The sequence below is a fragment of the Myodes glareolus genome, chromosome 20 (genome assembly GCF_982192425.1).
Source record: "Myodes glareolus chromosome 20, mMyoGla1.1, whole genome shotgun sequence".
Classification (NCBI taxonomy): domain Eukaryota; kingdom Metazoa; phylum Chordata; class Mammalia; order Rodentia; family Cricetidae; genus Myodes; species Myodes glareolus.
Genome location: NC_142045.1, coordinates 55677332 through 55690045, shown reverse-complemented (window position 1 = coordinate 55690045; position 12714 = coordinate 55677332). Strand labels below are relative to the sequence as shown.

Below are 12714 nucleotides of genomic sequence, written 5' to 3'. Positions count from 1 at the left end.
TACTTCCTACCACTGTCAAGTCTGAAATACGTGAGGGAGATTGGAGAAAAACAATTTACCCAATTTACCATGCTTCATGTCCTCAGTAAAATCTAACGCCAGCAGACTCTCACTTTGGGCCCAGTTTCCGCTCAGTCACTCTGGCTCTCTGGACGAGAACCTCCCGAGCATGCGCATTCCGGGCTCTGTCCAGCCTCTGTGGAGCCTGGCAACAGGGTGAGTCTAGAATCCACTTGCAGAGGTTCTGAAATCTAAGTCCCTTACAGCTTTGAAATGATATGACCTTCCTGGAAACACTTCTAATAAAGATTGCCATAATGCAAGCAAGCAATAAAAGGTTGCTTGCTGTGGATCTGGCTGTTTTGTTTTTGAGTTCTTAATTTCAAATATTTTGTATTAATATCTTTGAGATTTAAGTAGCATACCATACAGTTCATCTACATGAAGTGTTTTAACTGCAATCACATAGCTGGTAGCCATGACACAAAATATTTTAGGAAATTTTCAACACCCTTCTTCATTCCCCACCTTCCCTCAATTCGCCAGCCGTCCAATGGACTCCTGGTCTCTGTGTATTTGTCCACTGTGAACCTTACAGGAAGACAAAAGTAACACAGCGAGAACGCATCCTTTCACCTGACACAGCTACCCAGGCCGTCTGTGTCAGCTCGTCCCCACGTCATCCTTTTTCCTTCTGAGTAATAGTTCATCTTGTGAATATACTCCATTTGGTTCATCTATTTATCAGTTAATTCACAGTTGATTTGTTTCTAAAATGCAGGTTGTTTTGGATAATTGTGCCCCAAATAGTCACAGTCGCGTGTCTATGGGTGAGTAACTCCTGTTTCTAGAGTGCACACTCTGGAGGAGAACTTCTAGATAGTCTACAACCAACGTTTTAGAAGAGCCCATCCAGGCAGAACTACTTAACACTGGCTGTTTTCTTACCCAAAGGCTTCCTCTTGAAGCACACTGAAGATGCAAACACAGACCCCTCAGGATGCTCCAAGCATTTGGCTTACTTACAGAACGCACTGAGAGTTGCCTACCACACTTGCATGAAAGAGCTCAACAGTTAAACAAATGGATTCCACGGAGTTACACGGTTATACAATTGGATACTTAGGACCATTACAAAGCTTAAGGCGATTGTCTTCCTTAATGATAACAAGGAAAAAAGACTGAAAGTTTTCTTCAAAACTGTAGAGTTTTAGGAAAATAGCTGTATGTTCTGCCAAGTCCAGCACTTGGAAAGGGGAGGCAGGATTTGGAGGTCAAAGCCATAATTGGCTGCAAATGAGTTCAAGGCTAGGCTGGACTACAGCACACCTTGTCTGCGGTGGTGGGGAGGAATGATTTGTCTCAAGAAAACAAAGAGGTAATGCTTTGGGGATGAAGACAAGCCTCAGCATTAGGACATTCATCCAGCATGTACACGGACCTAGGTACAAACCCATCGCCGTCGTTGTGTGTAGGGAGGGAGGGAAATGTTTTCCAGTTTTCTGTATTTGAGTGCAAAAGCCTCTCCGCTAAGGAACTGTGGGAACGCCAGGCCTAGCACACAACTCGTCTCAGAAGAGCAGGCCTTGAGCACACTTGAATGCCAACTTGTACATCACTGACTGTTCCGAATCTTGCCTCTTTCTGCACTAAATCCACAGTCAGGACAGACACTAGTCTCTGCAGAGTGCACAGGCAAGAAATGTGGCGAAGGTTTCCCAGTCTGCCCTGCGGCTCCTCCCCACAGCCCTTGCTGCACACCAGCACAGAGCTGATTCCCTGCACATCTAATCTGGGGCCAGCTGGTGCACCATGACATCAGTGCTGCGCTCTGAGCCAAGTGTAAGCTCCATCTGGGACAAATAATGTCCAGGCACACTGTGACTTCTCTTGTTTATATACACTGACTAAATATGTCTTGGTGGTAAATGAACTAACTCTTGAGATTTATTTCCCAAGGCCTTCAGAACAATATTCTGTACCCCGAAGAAACTCCCTGTTTAGAGTTCTTTCCAAGGGTGTGCGTAAGTGATTTTTAACAGAACACATGATTTTGGAACATGTAATTAACATCTTGAGGAGAGTCTAAGTCCAAGCAGCCCTTCCTCAAGCTGAAACAAAGAAAAGGAGGAATTCACTAGCAAGTGGGTGTGGTGAGGGTAACACAGTTCAACACAAAGCCACACGACACTTGATCCCACCTCCTTCGAGACCAGTGAAATCTTTAAGATATAACTGGGCAGCCAAGGGGCCATTTCCCTTCCTTTTGAAGAGTAAAACCCAGCTTGTGTTTTTACCCTGGCATTACTTAAGAGAAATAATTGCAAATTCAGAAAGTAAAACAAACTACCTAATAGTTTCAAGTTCTCTCTCTCTCCCTCTCTCTCTCTCCCTTCCTCCCTCCCTCCCTCCCTCCCTCTCCCTCTCTCCCATGGTGGAGGGGGGGGGTCCAGAAGACAGGGTTTCTCTGTGTAGCCCTGGCTGTCTTGGGTCTCACTCTATAGACTAGACTGACCTCAAACTCATAGAGATCCACCTGCCTCTGCCTCCCTAGTGCTGGGGCTAAAGGCGTGTCCCGCCACCACATTCAAGTCTTCTAACAAGGTCTCTGGAGTCTGAAAACCTGTCTCTAGGATGATTTACCTTTTGAGTGGAAATGAAGGGTGTGTCTGGGAGAACAGACGAGGAGAGAGGCCCTCTCCTACGCCCCTCATCTTCATGGGGGAAGTTTCTTGGCTACCCTTCTCTGCTCACCAGTAATCTCACCAGTTATGACCCCAGAAGGGAACTGGTGCCAACCTCAAGAAAAGAATTATTCCTAATTAAAAGCCCTGGGACCCTACAGAGACCTAGGTTGGATCTGAAAAACTTGACTCCCAACTTCTTTTCCAAAAGAGAATCAGACCTCCAGAAATCGTCATTGCTGCTTGCTTCTCACATCTGAGTCAGTCACTTGCCAGCTCTTGAAAATAATATGAGGATCATAACACATGAACTAGTGAAGGTGTGCGTGCGTGTGTGTGCGTGTATGTTAAAGAGGAGAGAGAGAGAGTGGGAGGGAGGGAGGGAGGGAGGGAGGGAGGGAGGGAGGGAGGGAGGGAAGGAGGGAAGGAGGGAAGGAGGGAAGGAGGGAAGGAGAGGGGAGAGAGAATGGTCATCTCTCTTGTACACACACACTTGTGAAGATCAGAAGTGAATGTTAGGTACCCTCCTCTACTGCTCGCACCTTAATTTTTGAGAGAGAGTCTCTCCCTGAGCCCAGACCTCACCAATGACAGGCATACAAAGGCAATCTGTCTTCAACTCCACTCCCAGTACCCAAGTTACAGATGTGACCATAGCGGGCTTTGACAAGGGCACTGGAAATATAAACTCAGGTCCTCATGACTGTGCGGCACAGCTCTTCACCCACTGGGCCACCCCAGCCCCAAGAACAGCTCTGTTTGTAAATGTGTGTGTGACCATGCAAAACTCATGAAGTGCTCACCTGCACACCACAACCCAGGCAGCTCTACCTTCCTGGAAGTTCCCAAAAAAGGATCTGGGTGAGTTCAAGACCCGGCCGTGGGACTAGCCAGCTGCAAGTCCCAACCTTTCTCCCTCTGGCTGCCCTAGAAATACAGAAGGCTTCAGCTCACATGCTGTATGACCACCTGAGGATTGAATAAGTGCTAAGTACAAACACTCCCACCTCATAAGCCCTCAACTCCAATGTCCTTCCCTTCCTTCACATGAAGCAAAGGAATCAAACTTTGAACTAAAATTCATTCTTTCCAATGGTTCAACTACTGTGCTCAAGTGATCGTCCAACTAAAAGTTATTGAGACTCAAAGTTTTCCAGTGACCAGCAAGTTTACAAATCACACGTTGAACTTGAGGGAAAACCGTAAGTCTAACCAAACACAACTTTGTTTATCACATTGTTAAAGCAATGAAATATCTTTAGAGTCAAGTTCACAGACTGTTGCCTAAGTGTCCCCCAAGGTTACGGGGTAAGCAACACTGAACCGGCCACTGTCCTTCTCTCTAGCAAGTGCTCACGCAGGTGAGATGATGTCTCTAAGGCATGTTCACTGAGGGGCTAAAGCAGCAGAGAGGGGGCAGTTACTGTAAGGTAGAGCGTTCTAAGCACTCAACCACAGCAAATCACTTTATAAACACAAAAGAGTATAAGAAGTAAAGTGGAAGCCAGGCGGTGGTGGCGCACACCTTTAATCCCAGTACTTAGGCAGAGGCTGGCAGATTTCTGAGTTCAAGGCCAGCCTGGTCTACAAAGTGAGTTCCAGGACAGCTGGGGAGAGAGAGCAATCACACTAGAATCTCAAAATACATGTTCTGTCTCTTGGGTGATCTGATCTGATGGTTATATGTGACATAAAAGCCAGAGTCCAAGAAGCAGCTACCAGCATAGGCAAGAAGTCTGACAGCATGGAATTCTACTGTTTCTGGGGTTTCACATCATTATAACATTAGGGCTAAGAGGGATGTGACAGAGGGGACAATGGCCACGTAAACAGAGGAAGTAGTATAACCTGAAAGGAGCTGAATCCAGGTTACCTGGATAGATGACACATTAGTGGCAACCTACTTAGAAGGGTGTGATTTACACGTGGAAATGCAAGAGCGGAAAATGAAGGTGAACATCTATATTCATGATAAGGAGATTCATGTTTCTAAATTATGTGATTTGTTTGCTATGGTCATCTCTGGAATACAACAGTCATACTGTTACACTACATAGTCATATTTTTAAACTTTTTTATTGATTTTAATGAGCTCTACATTTTTCTCTGCTCCCCTCCCTGCCTCTCCCTTCACCTTCTACTCTCTCCCATGGTCCCCATGCTCCTAATTTACTCCTAATTTACTTTTTCTATTTCCCATGTAGATTAAATCCATGTATGTCTCTCTTAGGGTCCTCATTATTGTCTAGGTTCCCTGAGATTGTGAATAGCAGGCTGGTTTTCGTTGCTTTATGTCTAAAAGTCACTTATGAGTGAGTACATATGATGTTTGTCTTTCTGGGTCTGGGTTATCTCACTCAATATGATGTTTTCTAGATCCATCCATTTGCCTGCAAATCTCAAGATGTCATTATTTTTTCAGCTGTGTAGTACTCCATTGTGTAAATGTACCATATTTTCCTTATCCATTCTTCGATTGAGGGGCATTTAGGTTGTTTCCAGGTTCTGGCTATGACAAACAATGCTGCTATGAACATGGTTGAGCATGTGTCCTTGTGGCACGATTGAGCGTCCTTTGGATATGTACCCAAAAGTGGTAATTGCTGGGTCTTGAGGAAGGATGTTTCCTAATTTTTTGAGAAATCACCATACTGATACCCAAAGGGGCTGTACCAGGATTTTACATCAATCATTTACCACAAAATGCCTACCAGAAACAATTATGTACTAACATATATCTTAACATATTCTGGATTTAGAAAAATCTCATCTTCCCACACATATAAATTATTTTTATTATATGATACATCAAAAGCTATCATATCACATCCAATGTGACGAATACATATTCAAAACAAAAAGACTACAGGTTGGAAGTCTATCACATATCATCATGTTCAAGCAAACACATTCCTACATGTGTGTTATGATCAGGGTTCTTAACCTGACAGAATCTAGAGCAGCTGGGAGCTGGGCATGTCTGTGGCGACTATCTAGGTTACATGAACTGATCATGGAACGGGTCCCTACACGGGACCCTAGACTGTATAAGCAGAGCGAACAAGAGGAGCCCTTGTACTCTGTGTTCATCCCATCGCTTTCTGACTGTGGATGCCACGTGACAGCTGCTTCAAGTGAACTGCATCCTGAACTGTGAGCTCAGACACAGACTTCTCCCTTAAGCTGCTCCTGTCCGTGTATTTCACCACTGCAACAGGAAAACACAGGCCTGTGTCTTATTGGGTCTCCAGTGCTGCGAAGACATCACAGCAACTTCCATAAAGGAAAACATTTAATCGAGGGAGTGGTTAACAGTTTCAGAGGTTGAGTCTATTATCACTATGGCAGGATTTTTTTTAATCTAATTCTCAATCATTTGATTTTACTGATAAAGACTCAGGAACCAAATGCTGGGGTGAAAGCCTGCTAGCTCAGAGAGGCAGAGAAGCACCCGGCCGGCCTTCCTCCTCTGCCACAGAAGGAACTCTCTCCTGTGCCACCGTCTCAAACAGAACTCAAACTGAGTGTCCCTCCCTTCTACTTCCCGTGCATCTCTCTATCCATCCTACTGACTTCTTCTTTCTCGCTATGAATATTTCCTATCATCTGGTTGCTTGCTCTGTCTCCTAACCTACAGTCGATTGTATTTAATCCTGTTTGCAACATTTAAGCAAAAGCTCTTGAGAAAAGACATGTGCTAGGGCTGAGCCACACCACAGCTCGAAGCAGGTTTCACTAGTAAACAAGGCAATCTTTGCTTCATAGTGTGATCAAATGTCCTGCAACAGTGGGGAACATGGTGGCATGTAGGCACATATGTGTTGGGGCTGCAGACCCCTGGCCCCTTGACTTTCTTTGTCTGCCTTAGACCCTTTACCTGCTGGAGGGAAACAACTTGTTTTCCTGTGCCTGCAGCTGTTGTGAGCAGGGGACCCTCATGATTCCTGATGGCAGGGGAGTGAATTCTGGTGGGGTTTACAGTTGGAAATCCCAAGAGCTGGGGCATAGCTATCAGTTAAGGATGCCTATATAAGCTTCCCTGGAGCACAATAAAAAAAAAAATTCATGTTTCTGAATGACCCGTGTCCCCGTGTCTCTGTCTGTATGTGTATGTTTTTAAATCTCCAGCCTAGTTATCGGCTCATGTACCTTCTTGTAGTGTAGGCCCTATACATATGGTTCTGGCTATACCTTGATCAAAGGTAACAGAATGTAGACCAAGACACTGGGTGGTATCCTGAGCATATATGAGACCTCAAAGTCCCCTCTACAGTCAAACGCTTCCTCCGCCAAGACCACACCTGTTATAGTTAATTGTCACTTTAAGAGACAAGCCATGCCCACTCCCGGGGACCCCTGCCCTCCTCTAGCCATCTTGATCCTCACTTTTCCTTTTCGGCATGCGCGCGCTCTCTCTCTGCCCTGCTCCCCTCTTCTCTGTCTCTCTCTTCCTCTTCTCCTTCTTCCCCGCTTTCTCTAAGTAATAAATATCTAATTCAACTCTGTATGATGTAATGTGTCTGTCCATGTGCCTTCTACCCGCCGTCTGATCACACCCCCAGGCTTGCCCTGCCTGGGACCAGCCACTAGTTGCTCTGTGGGTCCACAGCCTACTGCCTCCGGGGATCTTGCAGCATTTTTAATCACACCTACTCCAACAAAGCCACTCCTTCTACTACCTCTGGGGGACATTTTCCTTCAAATGTAAAACATTATGTTTTCCAAAGAAGTTTCAGCAAGGCAGTAACAGAAATGTTTACTTTTTAAAAACTCCCACTCAAGACTCCATTTAAAGAAGCTACATCTTTACCTCTGGAACACTTACTTGGACCTTGAAACTGTCCATTGTCCCCTAATTGAACTGTAACAGAACAACCAACGCATCAAGTTTGACAAGCACTCTATACAGAGCTCAAACATTATTCACTGAAAAGCTGGGGCCACAAACAATACATAGGCTCTAACCTGTTACAGAAACCTTCCTACAAAAACAGCTACCCAGGCTTCCTGCTTCACAATATACATTATCAGGCAAGTCCAACAGAAAGGTTGAATCTATGTGAGAACATTAAGTATGCCTAAGAATGGGAATGATTCCCACCATAATAAAAATACAATACACATACATAAAATGGTCAAAGAATAAATTTTTCAAAACTAAACTATGGTATGCATGAGATGCAAGGGTCAATAAGTTTAAAATATTCAGATGAGATTGAGTCAAACTCAGAGGCCAATTGCCTCGTGGTGAGACTGCAGGCTGAGAACCACATCCCCAGCAGAAGCAGCGGCCAGTCCCCTGCTGATACCTTAGGACATCCAAGCCAGTGTAGTCAGAACAGCTGGGCTCCCAAACAAACAGCAAAGTTCAGGGTTTTGTCCTAACCTTCCTCTCTTATCAACAGCTGTTCCTCAGGATTTAAGGGGAATTAGTCAGAGTCCCCATTCTTCCACCAGTAGCCACCAAAATGTAAAAAGACTCAGGTCCCTCATGACAATGGTATAATCAGCTGAGATGGTGGCTGCCCATTTAACAATACTTGGGAGACAGAGGCAAGAGCATGTGGTGTCCACGGTCATTTTCAGTTACAGGCTATTGGGGAACACAGAAGAGCTTGTCCTGAAAACCCCAAACAAGGAACAAAAGGCAGAATATCTGCATATAACCTTCATACATATTCTGCAGGCTTCAAAACATCTCTAAATGCAAATGCTATGTAAATATGCAACACTGGATTATTATACAGGGGTTAATGATCAAGGAAACATACTGCTTGGGAGTGTTCAGTGCAGGCACCATTTGCCTTCATTTCTGTAAATATTTTCAACCCACAGCAATTGAATGAATCTGAGAATAAGAAGCCCAGAGACATAGAAGGCCAGCTATTTGGCAAATGAGTCTACTTTTTTTTTCTTTTAACTATTATCCAAAAGAGGTACACAGGTATAATAAAGCATTAATAAATTAAATGAAATTTTAAGAAAAACAAAAGAGGGGGTGAGATAGCTCAACAGGTAAAAGTATTTGCCCCACCCCCAACCTGACAATCTGAAGTCAATTCTTGTAACCTACATAAAGAGAGAAGGAGAGAACGGATTCCACAAAAGTTGCCCCCAATCTCCACACATGCTCATGCATACACGTGGTATGCATACCACACATACACACCCAATATACATGCACTTATAGGGAATGCATGCCCTGCACATGCATGCATACAAACACAGTCACTGTATGCATGTACCACACACATGCAAACAAACATGTACACACAAAAATAATAAAGAATTTTATGTGTAAAGGCTTATGGCAAATTTAAAAAGCAGCCAGTTTTTAAAGCTCTGTTTTAAATGAATCAAATTTGCTCGTTTCTTTCATCCTACATCCATTCACAAAGATTTCCTGCATGAAACCGCAGATGTGGGACACAGCGTGAAGAAGAGAGACGGGACTTCTTTCTCTTAATGAAATGGAATCAGACAAAGACAGCGAAGTTGCTAACAATGGTAAAGCTTGAACCATCAGAGGCTCTCATTGCCTCTGCGGCACAGCCCAAGCACACCAGTGTTTGCCTTCATCTCCTGGAAGCAGCTCCACTACCGCCGTTTGCTGGCTACTGCAGACCACTGTCGCCTTTGGCTAATTCAGTTCTGAAGTGTCTCTCAACCCAGACAGTTCAGAATGTCATAATTACATGCTGTGTGTCCTAATTATTGTGGGTGCCACATATAACAACACCTTCCAAAAATACAGATCAACATTTACCTTCCCAAGGCCAGGATTCTGCCCATGCTGTGCCTTTTTGGAAGCCTCTGTAGTGAGAAGCAAACCTAACACAAAAAGGACTGAACTAACACTTTTTCTAAAGTTGCAAGAAGACCCTGGTATCAAGGGTAGCTTTTCTGCATCTGGGAACTGCTCTGGGTGGGGGATGCTTGCTGTCTGTGATTCCATGGAGTCAGTGATGCTGAGAAACAGACAACAGAGGGCCAAGGGCGACTAACCACCAGATTGGAACACTGAGGGTTAAGCAGAATTGGAAGACATCAGAGCCTGGCTGGCGGGGGGGGGGGGGGGGGGGGCTGCTCAGTGGATAAGGCACTTGCCTGGAAAGCACAAAGACCTGAGTTCGATCCCCGTGATCAGCATAAAAACGCCCGAGAGAGATGGGGAAAAAAAAAAAGAGGATCCCTGAAGGGTTACGGCAGCACACGCTTGTAATCCCAGCACTCGGGAGGCAGAGGCAGGCGGATCTCTGTGAGTTCAAGACCAGCCTGGTCTACAAGAGCTAGTTCCAGGACAGTTAGGACTGTTACACAGAGAAACCCTGCCTCAAAAAACAAAAATAAACAAATAAACAAACAAAACAGAGGATCCCTGGGGCTCGTTGGCTAACTGACCTGGTAAGCTCCATGCCAGTGAGACACGATTTCATAGACAAAGACAGTGTTCCTGAGACAACTGTAAAAATGACCCTCACCCTCTGCCTGCACATGCACACACGCACCTGCACACAAATATGCATACAAGAGAATTCATTAAAGAGAAATCAAAAACTCTTCACAAGAGATTTTCTCAGGGTAAACTTAAAACATGAACTCTCCATTGAACAAACACTCTTTACAGAGCCCAATCATTCAATAAAACTGAAGTAGGTTTGCTGTGGTAATGCTCTGGTACACTGGAATGAGTTGTCATTCTAATTAATTTACTAAAACGCTGATTGGCCAGCAGCCAGGCAGGAAGTACAGGCAGGGTGACCAGACTAAGAGAATTCTGAGAAGAGGAAAGGCAGAGAGACAGCTGTCATCCAGAAACAGAGGAAGCAAGATGAGACCAAGCCACGTGGCTAAACATAGATAAGAATTATGGGATAATTTAAGTTGTAAGGGGTAGTTGGTGATAAGCATAAACAATAGATCAAACCACTTATAATTAATATAAGTTTCTGTGTGTTTATTTGGGACTGGATGGCTGTGGGACTGGGCAGGACAGAAACCTCTGTTTACAAAGGTTAACTGATCCGAGAAGCCTAATGGCTGCCAACATCAGGGAAAATCCTGGGGCAAGGCTGGTCTCCCATTGCCCAGCTCACGGTCTTCCTCCCTGTTCCATTTCCTCAGTCTCTCCTCTATGCTCTGGTATATTCTGCATCCCAAGCATTCATGCAGCCTAACACATAACATAAACACAGAATCTGGGGATAGATTTTAGCAGCAACTAAACTGTTCATTCCTTTCAGGCAAAGGCAGTGTCTACTTAATGTGTCTCCAGTACCTAAGAAGTTGCTGCCATGGAAGACATTTGCAAATACTTAAGATGACTATATCTATTATTCAGTCAATCCATAATCCATCCCACAAATCCTCTCGTTCCTTACTACTCCTAATACCAGCAGAGAGAGGTCCCTCTGGATTTGAATGGAGAGAAGCTGGGGACCAGTCTGAAAGGATGCTAAACGTATGTACAAGGTGTGCCTCTCCTATGTGTCAGATGCTGAAGAGTGTGGCCCAAGGGCAAGCCATGCTTCATTACACGTTCCAGCTGAAGACCCAGTTCCAAACAGAGATTCTACCGAAGAGGAGAGGTACACATGGCACTATTCACCAACAGAGCAGCAGCCGCTATTACTATGGCTGATCCCATTCTCATTTGAATAAGCAAGAAGTATTTATCCATTTTTATCCACTACATTAATTGTAAGACTTCCTTTTCACTGGATTTAAGCAGAAACGGTGAGTTGTAAATGTACAAGTCCACATGGGGCCAAACCTGTGCTGTGTGAGGTTGGAAGCACTGAAGGCAAGAGAGAGGCGGTCAGGGGAAATGTTATTAAGAAGAGTTCAGCCAAGACAGCAAAGGTCATGGAACTAGGAGAGAACACTTGATGTCACAGACACACCAGTGACGAGCGAGCACCGTCTGAAGCACGGAAACTTCTGGGCCTAGCACACTGCCTAGAGGCATGTATTCAAAAAAAAAAAAAAGTCAGGAAAACTTCAGCTGTAGAGTCTGTCCTGGGGAAATAAGAGATTTCAAAACAAAACAGGAAAGAAAATAATCCCCCCAAAAAATGAGAAAAAAAGTTCAATCTCAATAAAACAAAGTACTACAGACCAGACCCTGGGAATAAACAAGTCAAGAGAATTAGAAATGAGATCTCTGTAACAGCCTGACCCCAGAACAAGCCAGGTGTTATCCTGGGCTGGCTAGACTGATGAAGGTCTTTACATTTTCTGAAGAAACTTTAAAAAAAAAAAAAAAGCTTAAAGACAAATATTCTAGAAGTTTAAAAAGGAAGCCAGAGATAAGGAACATCCCAAACAGAACAGATGTCCTGTTCCAAATGCTTGCTACACAGTGTAAAGGACCATCGGTCCAGGTCCTTGACCCCTGGGAGCTGACCCTCAATAAACTCAGTCATCACCTTCTCTCCACATGTAAGTGACAAGGTCTGGGGACACCTTAGCAAGTCCCTCACTCCATCAGCTTGTGTGAGCATCTGTCCTTCAGCTCACAGCTCCTGGGAGCCTTACAGTTCCAGAACAGAACGCCGTCAGAAACTGTAGATACTGACTCCTTTCATGCTCAAAACTACCTGCTGCATCTTATGCTAAAAACCCAGATCAAAATCTGCATTTTACACCAAGAACAGTAAATAACTAGCTATTAAAGAGAAGCAAAGTTTATTTAGTTTTTGTGATCTCTACCTATCCAGAGTTTGACAAAATTACTGTGGGGGTGCAGAGGACAGACTGTATTGGGGGGAGATTGAAAAGACAGCTCACCAGGCTAAAGGCCCTTTAACCACCATGGGATCTGCTGTATGAGGGATTGAAAAGACAGCTCAAAAGGCTGAAAGCCCTTGCTGCCACCCTGGGATCCGAGTTGGGTCCCTGGAACCTGCAAGTTGTCCTCTCACCCCTGCTGGCTCCCACCGTGCCACAACAGCCCACACAAAATAAAAACACATCCAAGGAAGAGAAAGGACACTTGGGAAATAGCAGTGCAAGAGGAGGCTGTTGCCCA

At 44.6% G+C, this 12714-nt stretch overlaps 1 protein-coding gene across 5 annotated transcripts in view; it reads right to left on the bottom strand.

The window, feature by feature from the left end:
• Positions 1-12714, bottom strand: part of Fndc3b (fibronectin type III domain containing 3B) — a 292925-nt gene that overhangs the window by 204981 nt on the left and 75230 nt on the right. The window contains exon 1 of one of the 5 annotated variants that reach the window (XM_087899632.1): positions 69-107. The exons of the other annotated variants lie outside the window; for them this stretch is intronic. Coding sequence (XP_087755758.1) covers positions 69-71 — 3 coding nt within the window. The 5' untranslated portion in view covers positions 72-107. Of the gene's footprint in view, positions 1-68; positions 108-12714 lie in introns of those variants that run through there. 5 annotated transcript variants of the gene reach the window in all.